The 16,883-nt window shown below is 40.7% G+C and overlaps 1 protein-coding gene across 6 annotated transcripts in view; it reads right to left on the minus strand.

The window, feature by feature from the left end:
• Positions 1–16,883, minus strand: part of dnah2 (dynein, axonemal, heavy chain 2) — a 145,985-nt gene that overhangs the window by 126,773 nt on the left and 2,329 nt on the right. For 4 of the 6 annotated variants that reach the window (XM_017472857.2, XM_017472856.2, XM_047156840.2 and 1 more), the window contains 7 exons: positions 8,307–8,451; positions 7,909–7,970; positions 6,662–6,832; positions 6,074–6,302; positions 1,730–1,840; positions 1,377–1,615; positions 412–603 (listed from right to left, as the gene is read on the minus strand). In XM_017472857.2, the coding sequence (XP_017328346.1) occupies positions 412–603; positions 1,377–1,615; positions 1,730–1,840; positions 6,074–6,302; positions 6,662–6,832; positions 7,909–7,970; positions 8,307–8,439 (1,137 nt within the window). In that variant the 5' untranslated portion in view covers positions 8,440–8,451. Of the gene's footprint in view, positions 1–411; positions 604–1,376; positions 1,616–1,729; positions 1,841–6,073; positions 6,303–6,661; positions 6,833–7,908; positions 7,971–8,306; positions 8,455–16,883 lie in introns of all 6 variants that reach the window. The other 2 variants (XM_017472858.2, XM_017472855.2) reach the window with 1 other exon arrangement.

Consider the following 16,883-nt stretch of genomic DNA (forward strand, 5'->3'; position numbering starts at 1 on the left):
CAAAGCTGTGAGCAAACGGTGTTGGGAAGCCTGTACCACACAAAAGCAGGGCACTCACCCAATGTTCTAAAGCACATGTGCTACATGAGCTACAGAGCCACAGCTGATGGCTTATCTATTGAGCAGAGGCCTGAAGCTCAGCAGGCTTTGAAGTGCTAAGAACCGAGAGAAATTGAGGGGGGAAATGGGAAGTGGGGGGGGGGGGTGTTGGGCAACCTGATGACTGTGCAGGTCTGTGTGTTTTTAGGAAGATACCGCAGCTGAGCTGTGGTAATGGATCTAGTGAGCGTTTACCAAAAGGTAAGTGGTTGATATCCTTGGCTGGTTGAGAAGCAGTTAGGAAACATGTGTGGATCAAGGACACCTAAGGCGTACCAGAATTCTACAGCAGGACTACACCAGTCATTGTACCTTCATTAAGAGCACAGTGATCCTCGCAGGGATGTTGTAGTGGGGAGAGTTCACCCAGATGAAACGGATAAGATTGAGGACATGACCAAGTTTGTGTGCTATCTGGCGAGGTTTGAGCTGGGAAAGTTCCTCGCATGGCTCCCTCAGTAGGCAGAGGAAAGTCAAGTTAGACTGGGCCTGTAGAAAGCCATCCTGCAGGAAAAGACAACATCAGCAATAGTTTGAGTCGATTTCAAACATCAACAATAGCTGGAGTCAATTCCATTCCATTTAACGGAAATCAGCTTAACATGGCTTAATTCAATTTGATGCAATGTCACATTCGATTTGGTTCAGTTAACACTATTCACTATATCCAGCTTGACAACACCTACATTCACAGCACTTAGTCCTTTGCCTCATGTTACCTCGACTACACCCAGTTCAATACTTAATTTAAATTGAGTGCCACCATTCACAAGAGTATTTTGGAAACCCCTAGCTTATCTACGGTCACAGAGCTGTGATCCAGCATACTGCTGACTCCCTCCCTACAGCTCTAACATTAAGAGCAGCAATTACATGGAATGCAGAGTCAATCAGCTTTGAATGTCTCATTATTTCAGTCTGACAATATTGATTTTCCTTGGCCTTTGGAGAGTTTATGAAATGCCTGCACTCGCTGGAGCTCTGAGGCTCAATGCTGCATTAAGCTAGGGGTTTAAGGCTCTAGCTAGAAGTTGCCCTTTAGTACCTGATCTAGGACCAGAAAAAAAAACCTCATTCATTATTAAGGTAAGCAGCAAAATGCTTGCCTTTAGGGATTTAAATCAGCAGAACTGCCCGAGTCATAATAATATCTGAATGTGATATAGCCTCATTTCAAAAGGGTAAGATAAAGTTATACTGGAGCTACATATAAATTTGCCTTAGACACATGCATTTACAGCAGTACACACATGCACAAACACAAAAGGGTTCAGAACCTGAATTTCTTTGGCTAGATTGCAGAATGGCTTCACATAAAAGGACATAGAGAGCTGCAGTATGGCTTGAATATGACAGACTCCTGGTTTCTGGAGCTGCTCGCTGATGCCAGATAGATCATCACAGCGGTTCATCCAGAAAGTGATTTCATCCAGAAGACCAGAGCTGTCTCCTGCATCTACTGCCGCCTGTACGTTCAGCACCTCCTTTATCTGCCGTGTCCAATGGATCACCACCACTGAAAAGCACAAACCGTGAAGAAAAATAGGTTTAATGGCAAACCATCTTGTGAAAGCGTATTCTTTTTACATGAACTGTGCACTTCCCTGGCATGCCCTTTTTTGGTCCTTACCCTCCAGCCTCTTCACCAGCTCTTTGTCTCTGGCAGCCACCTCTGGGCTGTGCTGTAGGGCTTCCAGAGGGATATAAAGCAGTGTTTTCCTCCCAAGCCTAAACCTTGCATCTATGAAGAGCAGCAAATAAAAAATAATAATAATAATAATTGAATTCTATGAATTAAAGCCATGACAGAAGATAAATGCATTTTATCTGAAACTACAGGGATGCCTAAACCAAAAAAAACTGACTCAAATGAGCATCACAGCCCCATAATTGATGAGTGCTAAAGAGTTTATGGGCTCCAAGAGAGCACACACAGCTCTGCGCAATAACGGAGTACAATACAGCCCAATAATGCTGCACATTATCACATTACCATTCATATTACACCTCATCATTTACCACATTACTGAGCAAATCAATTTAAATGTTACATAAGGTTTGCAGCCAGGGGAACTGTAATGATATGAAGAAAGAAGATAGAAAAGGTTATTTTTATTTGAGTGGCATACATATGCTGTCACATAAGGGCTCATCATTCCTCACTTTACTTGTGTTATTCTCAGCACCATTCCCTTCTTTCTCAGCAGTTTTTTCCTGCATCTTCACATTAGCAACTAGGCCACTTGAACATGTATTCCTAGAAAAAGATTCCATCTAGGATTCTTTGGACTGTCCATTAGAGAATCCTATAGCAGAGAGCTTACCGTTCAGAAAATCATTTTATAAAGCTAGAACTAGTTATTAACCATCCAAGGACTCATTGTTGAACCCTTTTTCTGAGAGTGATATGATATAGAAAAACATGAATAAGGGGTATGAGTGAATGAGGGGTATGAAGATTAATTAAGAAAAGGAAAATCTGAAGGCAAGAGAGAGAGAGAGAGAGAGAGAGAGAGAGAGAGAGAGAGAGAGAGAGAGAGAGAGAGAGATACAGAGAGAGATACAGAGCGAGAGAGAGAATGAAATAGAGAAAGGAGAAAAAATGTAATACACAGAGTTGAAAAAGATGAAAGGAAACAAGGCTGGAATATCACTCTGACTATGAGTACTGCCAGCTCATTCAGCGAGGGTGGTTATGAACAGGAAAAATAAACAAGGACAGGGCAGAGGGACACAATGGCAGAATTCGATTGGACGTTACATAGAGAACAAAGGCAAGTGAAATACAAGAGTAGGAAATAATAAGAAAACATGGAGCAGAGAGATAGATGAATCAGTCCATTCACAGAGCAATGAGAAAGACATATACAACATATACTTGTATTTAAACAAAAAATGTATAAAGACAATGTATTTGATGTTTTACCTAATCAGCTGCATAGTTGTTTTTTGTTTTTTTTCCCAAGGTAAACATTTATTTAGAAATTGATGCATGAAACACATTCCAAAAAAGTTGGGACTGGGGCAATGTAGGACTAATAGTGATGTGACAAGCTGAAATAAGAAGGTGATGTGAAACAGGTGAGACAATCGTCTAATCGTAGTATATAAGAAGCCTCCAAAAAAAGACTAGTCCTTCAAGAGCAAGGATGGGTCGAGGCTCACCAATCTGCCAACAAATGCATCAGAGAACAATCCAACACTTTGAGAACAACATTCCCCACAGAGAAATCAGTAGGATTTTGGGCATTTCACCTTCTACACATGCACAAAAAGGGTGTAAAGGGGCATAAAGGGCAAGGGTGAAAACCACTTCTGAATGCACGTGATCTCCGATCCCTCAGACCTCCGTCTTCAAAACCGTCATGAGTCCATAATGGAGATCCTGACATGGCCTCGAGAATACTCTGGTAAAGCTTTCAGTCAATGCCATTCGTCGCTGCATCCACAGATACAAGTTAAGGCTTTACTATGCAAAGCAGGAATCATATATCAACACTGTCCAGAAATGTCGCCGACTTCTCTGGGCTCCTTTTCATCGGAGTTGGACAGTAGCACAGTGGAATCGTGTTTTGTGGTCCGACGAGTCAACATTTCAAATAGTTTTTGGACAAAAGAGCCGTTGTGTTCTCCGAGCCAAAGAAGAAACGCACCATCCAAGCTGTTATCAGCGTCAGGTCCAAAAGCCAGCGTCTGTCATGGTATGGGGGTGTGTCAGTGCCCATGGCATGGGTCACTTGCACATCTGTGAGGGTGCCATTAATGCAGAAAGATATGTACACCTTTTGGAGCAACATATGCTGCCATCCAGAGCAGGACAACGCCAAACCAGATTCTGCCCGGATTTCAAGCGCATGGTTGTGTAAGCAGAGAGTGCGGGTGCGAGCATGGCCTGCCTGCAGTCCTGACCTGTCTCCGACTGAGAATGTGTGGCGCATTATGGAGCGCAAAATAAGGCAACGAAGACCTGTACAGTTGTGCCACTGAAGAAATGCATAATGGATGAATGGGGGAAAATTCCACTTGTTAAACTTAACTATCTGGTGTCTTCAGTTCCCAAACTCTTAATATGTGTTATTAAAAGAAAAGGTGATGTTACACGGTGGTAAACAGTCGACCGTCCCAACTTTTTTGGATTGTGTTGCAGTCCTCAGATTTGAAATGAGTATATTTTTAAAAAATAAATTCAGTTCACAAAGTAAAACATCAAATAATGTGTTAATAATGTGTTTTCAATATAGTACAGTGAACTGAATTTTCAAATAACTCTTTTTGTTTGTTTTTTTGCATGTTCCATACGGTCCCAACTTTTTTTCAGAATTGAGGTTGTATATAGGAGGTGTGTGCCTCTAAAGAATGAATGAGTTATGACTAAGAGCAGAGTGTTTTGCTTTTTCTTTGTGTAGGAGTAAATTTACAATAGCTTTTTTTATTCACTATATCTTTCCCTAAATACTCTCCAATGCAATGAATTGTTTCAGAATGAATGGTGCTACAGAGTTATTTTTGGATCAGACATGATGTGTAAAATAAATACACCTTTGGGCCTATATCGACCATATGCTTTCAAACTAAATCATTTTTAGTACTGCGCTTAAAAACCTGAATATATCATCAGCAGTCACTGGAGTCCACTTTGGGACTTCATTGTTATTGCTTTGGTGAGTTAAAACAAAAATCAAAGAGACTCCCTGCACAATGTTTATCCTCCTGGGCTGATTTGGCTGCCTTTTTTTATTCCACAACATTTCTGTAGCCTTGAAATGTGTTCCTTGGACTGCGGGTGTATTGACTTGAGCATGATCTGCAGAAATGTGTATTTAATGGAGAGAACGGAGATTAGGGAGAATTGTAAAAATGATCAAAAATGGCTCTCTGATTAGACAGTGTGCAGTGCTGCTTTTTGCCCAGGTAAGAATGATGTCTGATTGGTGGGGCTGTGATTTGTGTTTACTCAGGTTGTGTGAAAGGTGACGTGGGTGTGCTGATTGGTATGATTGGTCTGATAATTGAACCATCACATGGAAACGTGTCAGGTGATTACCTATAAATGGCTGGCAGTGCAGGGAGTCTTGGGCCTGCATGCATAAAGCAGCTTAGAGCAAGACAGCTACCTCTGGATCTATCTTGCACATAGTGATTAAGATCTACATACACAAAAGGAATCTGATTTCAGCTGTCTGAAGTTTAAATATGATTATTAACCTTGTACTCTGGCAAGAGAGATAAGAGTGGCCCTCTGACTGCAATGTGGAGAGCAATTTCAAAGGTCCGGTAACGTCAGTGTGAGGTGCGAGAGATCAATGGACTGCAGTCTAACTGCCTACTCTTCAGGGGAGAAATAAATGAGTGCACATTAAAATCTGGATCTTTTTTTTTCTTCTTGCGTATAGATCATTTTCATCAGTGAATAAATTTCAATGTAGAAATGTTGATGTATATGAATTCCATAATCTTAGCTTCAGCATGTTGGAGTTATGGTTTCCAGTCGACACTTAATATTTTTATTTTTTTAAACACAATGAATGAAAGCAAGGGAGGTGGAGGGTCAGAATTAAAAAGTAATTTTCTGAACAAATACCAAAACAGCTGGGAGCCAATGTGAATCAGATAGTCTAGAGGTCCACCAGAGGTTCTAAAATCCTCACTAGTCAGTCTCATTACCACAAGCTCTGACAACTATCTGCACTTCTGCATGTATACACCCTGCATGCCAACCAAAAAAACCAAAACAATTTGTGGTTGATGCTTTCACATGTCAGATGGCTCCTTCCCATCACATTAGATATTTGTGGCCACACTGACCAATAGGCATAAAACTTTTAAATAAAACTGGTAAAATATCTGTTGCTAGTCAACAGTGTGACATTTGAGAGCCACACTAACAGCAATGGTAGTGCAGCACTGCTAGCTGGAAATATCCTGAAAAGCACTTCAACACAGAGAGTACTGTTTCATGCGTCGTGTCGTGTACCTGTGAGGTAGGTAATGAAGCGGTGCATGTGAGGTAAATAATTGTTCATGATGGTCTCTGGCCAGTCCGTACTGTGAGTGACCAGTGGTGCATGAATCCCGTTCATTAGCCTCAGCAGGCTCTCTATACCCCCTCCCCGCACTGTGCCGAACTGCACGCAGCTCTCAAAAGTCTCCTCCATAATCATAGTGTCCTGCTTGCGTATGAAGTAGGCCAGCTGCTCCACCACCTGCGTGTGAGGAAGAGAGAGACGTAGAAGAGAGAAATAAAACAGGTAATATTTCATATCTCCCAGTTCTAATGGATAACCGGAATTCTTGTAACACTAACGAGTGACAACTTTAAAAACTAAAACGCCAGATGCACTGGAATTGAACATAGTGGAGAGAATGATGCATATTCAACGTTACATGAGATCGTTTGTCAAAACTAAAAACAAACAAACAAACAAACAAACAAAAACAACCACCACAAAACTGATTTTCCAGTCATGAATAATTTGCAGTATCATCAGTCAGCGGTGATGTATGACTGCTGCCCTTATCCAACACCAAATGTCACTGCATCCTAGAATAGAACTGGCAGTACCTGGCTTGGCATGGTGTACTGCACACATAGGCCAGAGAAAGGGTCGAGGAAGATAATGAGAAGCTTGATTGTAGCATCTGCGATGAACTTGTCCAAGGCTCCATTATTTTCGTCTGTCCAGGAAGCCACTGATACTCCTGTCAAGGCCACTCGCCTTTTTAATAGCTCCCTCTGCAAAGTACCAGTGAGGAATGAGAATTCACTGAGGATGTATTACACATAACAGAGGTGTGTCTTGTGTGTATATATTTATTTATTTATGGTATTGTCTCTGTAAGTGACCTCTCTTTAGGAGTACCCAAGAAAATACTTTGGATACACTTGACTGGAGCTAATGACAAAGTGGCACTTATGTGATTAAAACCCACATGTACGTTCCCTCTAATTCCCCTAAGGCTTATACACACACATATATTATATTATATTTATTCATAAATAAATTTTATATATGTATAAGCAAATAAAACTATAACTACAACAACCATACTTCTTTGAACAGCATTGACCTTTGTCTATGAGTGTACAGCATTAATGAATGGCAGTACAATATAATCCAGTTCTCTCTGGTTGCCAGCTGCCACTTCTACAGGGTCTCCCAGCAGGGGCTGCAGGATCACTCCATGTAAATGCCATTGCTCTTTTACCAGCCAGAGGGCTATAATTAATTCTATTAATGTCAATGATGCCAAGGACAGAGTTGCGGCAGGTTCACTGACCCATTCCCTCCCCATCACCCTATGCATTCTAGGTTATTCTTCCTCTGCTGCTCCTCAGGCCTTCCTCAGGCACTGTAGTAAGCAGAGGTTATTTTTCCAGTTGAAGTGATAAAAGGAGCATTGCGCACATTTATGTGTATAGATTACAATTCCACATTGGATTTTCCTATTTCGACTCTGACTGAGAGCAGCTGGTGGGAGAAAAGTGATATTTTCATTGGCCGACCTGTGAGCATTTGCTGAATTTGTGTGATCAATGAGGCATAGTAAATGAAGATGGTCCAGCAGAGCATTACAGGCTACAGTGTTTTGCGAGGGAATGAATCAACAATTCTCTCACATCACCAGAAAGCCTTAGTACCACAAATATAAAAGCACTGATTAGTATGCAAGGATGCCAGGCTTGGAAGCCTCAGGCAAGTGAAACTGTGAATTGCAGATTACAATCAGATAAGAATCACAATGAGTGTGAGGTAATTCATCAGTGACTGTGTTTTAAAACCTCTAATTTAGCATAAATAAGTGAATTACCAGGCCTTTGGTGTGTGCATCCTCTTCCTCTGCTAAAATAGTCTCCTTGTTAAGATCCCCCACTAACACACACACATACATACACACAACATGGAATGAGTCATACTGTGTCACTGCACTGTATGATTGCATGAACAGATATGTTTAGGGAAATTAATAATGTAATAGTGTTAGACAATATGGCAAAAAAAATGTCATGCTGTAATACTTCAATAAAATATGCAAATATTATATTTTGGTGGAAAACACAAAACATCAGCACTGTATGTAAAATAATAGAATCAGATAATTAGGACAGGAAGGAAAATATATCTTGACATTTAATCAGTTACTTACTGCAGTGGAGTTATAAAATCACTGTGACCTGTGGAAGTCCCTGATAATCTTTACTGTTTTACCTGCGGGCTGTGAGTCTGAACCCTCCAGTACGGACTTGTCTGAGGCCGGTAGAGAAGGTCTCTTCCCTGTGCTGGAGTGCTTTGATTCGCTAGAAGAGGAGAGCTCTGTGTGAGGTGTCTCTGGCTCAGCCATAGTGAGATAATGCTGCTTTAGAAGAATAAAGAATTGGCATAAGCCAAGGATCGTACATAATTATATTGCTTTTTTCAATTATATTTAATCTTATTTCATCACTCGCAGTGCCCCTTTTGAAAGTTTGTATTCAATAGCTAGTCTTTATTACAGTCAGTACAAAAGCAGCAGTGAGATCTGGAGGCGAGTCGGTTTCACTGAGCGGACAAAATATGCTCGGTTATATTTGAGTGGTTATATTTATATGAAAAAATGTTCTCAGTTTAACCATGAAGGAAGGCCAATATAGCCAAGGAAAGCCAATGGGAAATATGACAATATAATATCAATATTTGTGAAAAAAATATACAAAATGCCTGGAAGCAGCGCATGTATATTATATATATATATATATATATATATATATATATATATATATATATATATATATATATATATATATATATATATATATATATATACACATACACACACACACACACATACGTACATACATACATACATACATACATACATACATACATACATACATACACACACACACACACACACACACACACACACACACACACACACACACACACAGTGCCGTGCAAAAGTCTTAGGCACATGCAAAGAAATGCTGTAGAGAAAAGACATACTGAATTTAAATGAAATGTTTCTCCATTTAAAAAAAAAATAAATAAAATACTAGAAAGAGCAGTAAACAGTAATAAATGAAACTAAGGCAATATTTGGTGTGACGATCCTTTCCTTTAAAAAAAAAAAAGAAAAAAGAAAAAAAAAAAAAGGTAGAATTAGTGCAGTTTTACAAGGATTTTTATTGAGCATCTTGCAGAATCAGACACGGTTCTTCTGGAGAATTTGACTTTCACACATGCTGCTTATTTTTGCAGCAAAACTCCAGCATCCTTCCTTGTGTTTTTTTTTCTGAAAAGTGTCTCTTACGTAATATGTTGCTTTCTTTACTGACATACAAACATTTTTCTGTTACATTTAATTTTGTTCTGGAAAACTAATGTTTAGGAATCTAAAATGTTTTTGTACTGACTCCATAATGCAGAAATCATAAAATAAAAATCTTATAACTATAATTTTGTGCTAAAAAAATAGGGTGGCTAAGACTTTTGCACAGTACTGTATCAACACACACATACAGTATAGCATGATACATACAGTTGCAATCAAAATGATTCAACCCCCAGTGCAAATCAGGTTTATTGTCAACATTTACAGACTTTGAGCTGTTTGCAATGAACAAATCAAACAAAAGCAATTGAAATAGTTCAACACAATGAATGCTTCAAGTGGTTTCCCCAAATTCAACTGAAAATGCAACTTAGGGGCGGCTGTGGCTCAGGTGGTAGAGCAGGTAGTCCACTAATTGTAGGGTTGGCGATTCGATTCCCGGCCCCAAATTAATCATGATGGCAAGTTAGCACCTTGTATGGCAGCTCTGCTACCGTATGGGTGAATGAGACACAGTGTAAAGTGCTTTGGATAAAAGCACTACAGGAGGGCACCATTTAACTTATAATGACTTCTCCAGTCTCAAAATTATTCAACCCCTTCATGGTAAGCATCTGTAGTACTTAGTAGAGCAACCTTTTACTGTTATGACCTGTTGAAAATGAGATGCAGAGCTTCTGGCAGCGTTCCTGAGGAATCTTACACCACTCCTCGTGAGCAATGGCCTCCAGTTCAGTAATATTCTTGGGTTTGTGTGCTGCATCCGTCTTCTTCAAATCCCACCAGAGATTTTCCATGGGGTTCAAGTCAGGTGACTGTGATGGCCCTGTAGAATCTTCCAGGACTTCTTCTGCAACCAAGCCTTGGTGGTATTTGAGGTATGCTTGGGATCATTGTCCTGTTGGAAGGTCCAATGACACCCAACAATTTTGGGTCAGTAGTGGTGTACATCTTGGAGTTCTGGCATGGAAACCTTCTGCGTTTGGTACATGCCTTACTGTGCTCACTGAAACCTCAGTGTCTGTTACCACCAAGTCTTGCTGCAGGTCTTTTGCAGTCACTCAAGGGTTTTTCACAACCTGCCTTCTCAGAAATCTGGTTGCAGCCGTTGATAGTTTCCTTTTTCTGCCTGTCCAGGTATTTCATTTATTTTCTACCCCTAGCCAGTTCAGGTATTTCATGTGTTCCAGCTCAAGCACACCTGATGCAACTAATGAAGCCCTTGATAAGGTGTGCTTGAGACAACACCTGATTTGCATATTTGTTGTTGTGAGGGATTCTATTCAGGGGGTTGAATAATTTTGAAACTGGAGAAGTCATTATAAGTTGCATTTTCAGTTGAATTTGGGGAAACCACTTGAAGCATTTGTTGCGTTGAACTGTTTCAATTGCTTTTATTGGATTTGTTCATTGCAAACAGCTCAAAGTCTGTAAATGTTGACAGTAACCCTGATTTGCACTGGGGGTTGAATCATTTTGATTGCAACTGTATCATGTACTATAGAAGTATGGTTGGGAATCATAATGGTATTTTTGCCATATCGCCCACTCATAGTTTTATGCTAAAGAATGATTAATTGAATGCCCTGAACATGAGGTCAGTCTCAATAGGGACTTTTCCACATTAAAATCTGAATTGATTTTATGGATTTAATTCATCACTGAGACTTCATTTGGATTACACAGTGCTCTTCATCATGTAGGCTAACTAAAACTAACGAATAGAGTGGTTAATTGTCGAAATTTTCTTGTTAATTCAGTCATGCCTGATCAGTCTGAGACATTACAAAATAATTCATCACGATTAATAATTGAAAGTAATCAACCAGCGAGACAGAAAAAAAAATACTACATCAAAACAAGGGGCAATGTTTAAGAGCAGGCTTCAGGGTTCGTTCTGAGACCACTGTGCTAAAGTCTTACATAAGTAGCGAAAGTACAAAAACCAACAGAGAGTAAAGAGGAAAAATATCTGGTTCATATGATGCCGCACAGTTGCACCACCTCCACTTCTACCTTCAGTTGTCAACACTAGTAGCATCATTTTGATTATTGAGGCTTTGATTCAGTTTGCCAGTTGTCACATTTTTGAAAACTGTATGTAATAAAGCAGACGAGTTATTGCAGTCAAAGCTCAAGGCAGAGAAAGAGACAGAGACTGTAATGAAAAAAACATTTACTATAAGTCTATAAGCTGCTGAAGGCAGAAAGTCAAACTCCCCTTAGATCAGAACTGAGAAGCGGAGAAGCTGACATTGATCAATAACATTAATATGAGCCTGTGAAGCTCAGAGTCTCGGGCTGAGATGAAGCAAGTACCCGAGTGACAAAACCAACACTGTTGACAGTGGAGGATTATTGTAGACAAAGTATTGTCAATATAAGCCACAAAGGCTTTGAAATGCAATGCTTCTGAACGCTCGCAGTAACTTTATATTGCTCTCGCTACATCATGTTAATTGACTGATCAATGCAACAGAACAGTCAGAGCTAGACTCAGCAGTCAGGTAATAAAATGCAAGAAAATTCTGTAAATCACTTTGACTTCTGCTTGCTGACGTTACCTGCTTAGCTAGCTAAACACTAATGTTCTTGTGTGTAACAATAGTATCTGTCAGGTGTTTGAATGTAAAACACTGTTTGCTGTAAAGGAACAAGCATTTTTCAATTACTGTGATTCAGACGAAGTCAATCAATTTAGTGCTGTGAAAAATTGTCATGTCTAAATGATCACACGCATTTTCCTCCGTAATATGAAACGCCCTTTATTTAGGGCTCTTCCGTACTATCAGAAAATCGTTTGAATTTCAGGCTAAATACCCCATTCAGCACATCTCGTCTTCAATGCAAACTGATTGCTTTGACCTTTATTACAATCACTTGTTGGAGGATTGTGTGTATGCAAGTTGGGATTAACTACATGTGAGCTGAGGGGTAAATTGTGTACATGACCATATATAAACTGGTTTATTCCTCCTCATATCATCACTGACATGTCTAGATGCAATGCCAGGACATATACTTGGTTAGCTTTGTGCCTACATGCCTAGATCACACTGAACACCGATCAGCCATAACATTAAAACCACTGTCAGGTGAGTAACATTGAATATCTTGTTACAATGACATCTGTCAAGGGGTGGGATACATTAGGCAGCAAGTGAATAGTCAGTTCTCGATGTTGATGTGTTGGAAGCAGGAAAATTGAGCAAGCATAAGGATCTGAGCGGCCTTTACAGGGGCCAAATTGTGATGACTGAGAGAGCATCTCCAAAACATCAGGTCTTGTGGGGTGTTCCCGGTATGTTGTGGTTAGAAACTACCAGAAGTGGTGCAAGGAAGGACAACCGTTGAACCAGCGACAGGGTCATGGGCAGCAAAGGCCCAAGGCTCAGGTGGGGAGTGAAGGCTAGCTCCGATCCCACAGAAGATCTATTTCAAAAGTTAATGCTGGCTATGATAGAAAGCTGTCAGAACACACACTGCATTGCAGATTACTGTGTATGGCGCTGCATAGCCACAGACAGGTCAGAGTGCCCATGCTGACATACAAAAAAAAGCACCTACAGTGGGCATGTGGGCATCAAAACTTGACCATGCAGCAATGGAACAAGGTGGTCTGGTCTGATGAATTTCTTTTACATCATGTGGACGGCCGGGTGTGTGTGTGTCACTTAACTGTAAAAGAGATGGCACCAGGATGCAATATGGAATAGGATCTCACCAGCAGACCACAGTACGTCCGACTGCAGGGCAGTCTGTCAGATGTGGTGATGTGAAACACTGGCGCACCTCAAGGAACTGCACTTTCACCTTTTCTCATCACCATCTACACCTCTGACTTTAGCTTCAACTCTGGAACATGCGACCTTAGGAAATTCTCAGATGACTCCTCCATCGTGGGCTGCATCAGTGAGGATAAGGAGGAGGGCTAGAGGTGTGGTGGAGAGATTTGTCAGACCATCTGAGGATAACCACCTTCAGCTCAACATCAGCAAGACCAAAGAGCTGGTAGTGGACTTCCGCAGGAACAGAAAGCCCCCAACACCATCCAGGGGCAGAAAATAGAGATGGTGGACTGGGGGTGCACATTAACAACAAACTGGACTGGTCAGAAAACAGTGAAACTCTACCGGAAGGGACAAAGCAGATTGTTTTTTTCTAAGGAGGCTCAGGTCCTTTGATGTGAGCAGCAAGCTACTGCAGACGTTTGATCAGTTTGTGGTAGCCAGTGCCCTGTTCTTTGCTGTGACGTGCTGGGGAGGTGGAATTAAGGCTGGGGAGGCTGACAGACTCAACAAGTTGGTGAAGAAGGCCAGTTCTGTTATTGGTCAAAAACTAGGCAATCTGGAGACAGTGGTGGAGAAGAGAATGACAAAATCAGGTCCACTCTGGGAAACCCCTCTCATCCACTGTATGTTGAGCTGCGGCAGATGGAGAGCACCTTCAGCCACAGGCTCATCCACCCAGGTGCATGATGGAACACTTCAAATGTTCCTTTGTGATAAAAGCCATCAGACGATACAACACCTAACCACCTCCCCCCTCGACTTTACTTTACTACACTACATACATGTTGTAATGTATTGTTGTAATAGGGGTACCGTATTGTACTATTTATATTGTTTTATATATCACTATTCATAGTTATTGTTATATGTTTATACTGGTTATACTGTACAGCTGCTACAGGTATATTGTATTGTGTATACTGTACATATGCGATATGTATATGGGCTATATGTATATTGTACATTGTTGTTGTTGATTATATTGTTCATATGTACATTATATAGTTTGATCTTATGTTTATATATGTATCCACTGTATTTTCTATAGATCCCTGTATTTTTTTTCCCTTATGATCTCTATTTTCTTCACCTGTTTTACTGCTGCTGTGATACCCAAATTTCTCTGTCCGAGACTTAATAAAGTAGTATCTTATCTTATATGGGAAGAAGGCAAGCCAGTGGGGGCAATGCAATGCTCTGGGCAATGTTCTGCTGGAAAACCTTGGGTTCTGGGGGGGTTCTTTCATGGGTTCTTTCATGTGGATGTTACTTTGACACGTGCCACCTACCTAAACATTGTTGCAGACCAAGTACACCCCTTCATGGTGACAGTATTCCCTAATGGCACTGGCCTTTTTCAGAAGAATAATGCGTCATGCCACACTGCAAAAAAAAAAATTGTTCGGAACGCTTTGAGGAACATGACAAAGAGTTCAAAGTGTTGACTTCGAAATTCCTGATCTCAATCCGATCGATAATCTGTGAGGTGTGCAGGACAAACAAGTCCAATCCATGGAGGTCCCACCTCGTAACTTACAGGACTTAAAGCATCTGCTGCTACCGTCTTGGTGCCAGAGACCACAACACACCTTCAGAGATCTTGTGGAGTTCATGCCTGGACGGGTCAGAGCTGTTTTCGTGGCAAAGGGGGACGTTCATAATATTCTGCATGTGGTTTTAATGTTATGGCTGACTAGTGTCTATATGCAGGCCATACCTATGGTAGGTAAATAGTTTACATAAAGCCACAAAGTCCTTGAAAACACCATCTACAGTTTAGATGGTGACCAAACCTGAACAATACTTGGAATTGGCTTGATTTGGGTGGGGAAATAATTACGACAGGATATGACGGACTGTTTACCAGCATGACTCTTTGCATTGTATACATATTACCTGAGGTAATTTCATCAGGTCATTTTACAGCAGGGAATATGTGACATCCATAAAAAATGACGAGATTAAGATGAGCCTAAAATCACAGACGGCCTGTTCAGACTTAATGTCTGCCTGGTATTTTCAGGTGTATCATGCGTCTCCACTGACCACTTGTTAATACAATTTCATCAGTAGAAACGCTGCCAAATCTGACAAAAGCAACCAGATGTCACTTCAAAACCAATTCCCAAATAGCATACAAACACTCAAACAGAGTGTTTACATTCAGCCATTGGATGGCATTTCCTAATTAAATTGTCAGGACCTCAGACTAGTTGATAAAAGCTGCACTCATACTGTCATCTCGCATTTTGTGTAGGATTTCATGTGCTTTAAAAATCACACAAACAAAAAAGAGGGATTCATTTGCACGCCTTCTGACCATTTGTGCTCTCATTGGCTTTAATATAGCAATTTAACAGCAATAACATGCAGCTGTGGACACAACCATCATTGGATGGCGCCGAGTTATTTTCATAACTGACATTGATCCTCCTTATTGAACGTAGAAAGACACACCAATAATAAACACCAATAATTTAATCTCAACGCCAGCCAATGCTGGGTGTGTCTGAAGCTGCATTTGTGCATGACTATTCATGTACGGTTATTGTAAAAATGTTACCCATCACTTATTTTTAGATGCAAGCCAGTACATGTAATAGAATATAGTTCAGTACTTACAAAAGCAGGACCTTTTAATTTAGTTATGACTGTATGGGTGTTTTCACACCTAGTTCGTTTGAGCCCTCCAAACGCTCTCGGAGAGGTTCAGCGTGTATATGAGAACAAACCGAAAGATCTCAGACCCCCCTAAAAAGACCCGAAACGAACAGTACTCAGACCATCTCCGGAGGTGATCCGAGTACGGGTTCGTTTGTGATTTGATTTCTTTGTGAGGTGTGAAAGCACTGAGGTCCCGGTCCACTTTGTGTTTCGCTGAAATGAAGGATTCCTGACCCTTCTACGACGACTTGGATGAAATTTCGGGTGCAAGCGCTTGTGCTTGTCTGACAGATGTTGTCAAAGGTTTAAGTGTGGAAAATGAAGAGGAACAAGGTAAGGTAAAGCTGCACAATTAATCGAATATCAATCGCGTTTACGATTTTGACTGCCCACGCTTACATGAACATGATCGACTGCAATACTGACATTTAAAGCTCGTCCTATGCTCACAGAAAACTCTGTTGCATATCAAATCAAGCACATCCTAAACTTACAGGCAGTCACCATAGAGTGGTGCAGGGATGATGTCATTTTGTAATGCCAAAATCCGGAAACGAGTTAGCATTTTAGCACTTCGGTGTCATCGTCCTGAAGTCAATGGGGTTTTTTGAATGGGATTTTGGTTAAAAGCCTGAAATAAGGTCTGTGGTGAACACAAGCTCAAAACATTTTCATGGTTTCTTCTACGACATAAAATACGCAAGTAAAACCCCACTCCTGATTTTTTTTTAAAGCTTGTACGTGTATTTAAAAAGGCAGTTGCTAACGGTCACGTAATGAGTGTTTAGGACAGATGCAAGTGCAGAGAAGAGCTTTATTGAAGAGAGGCAGACAAATCCATAGCGTGGTCAAAAACAAGCAAAAGGTCAGGCGATCGGCAAACGGGCATAAACAAGGCTAAACAAGGATCGACCAACGAGGTCGAGAACAAGATCAAAACTATGAGACGTGAAACTATGAACAAATGCTTGGTGCACGGAAAACTCACGCAATACTTCATACCGAACAACGAGACATGAG

This window comes from Ictalurus punctatus, chromosome 7 (genome assembly GCF_001660625.3).
Source record: "Ictalurus punctatus breed USDA103 chromosome 7, Coco_2.0, whole genome shotgun sequence".
Classification (NCBI taxonomy): domain Eukaryota; kingdom Metazoa; phylum Chordata; class Actinopteri; order Siluriformes; family Ictaluridae; genus Ictalurus; species Ictalurus punctatus.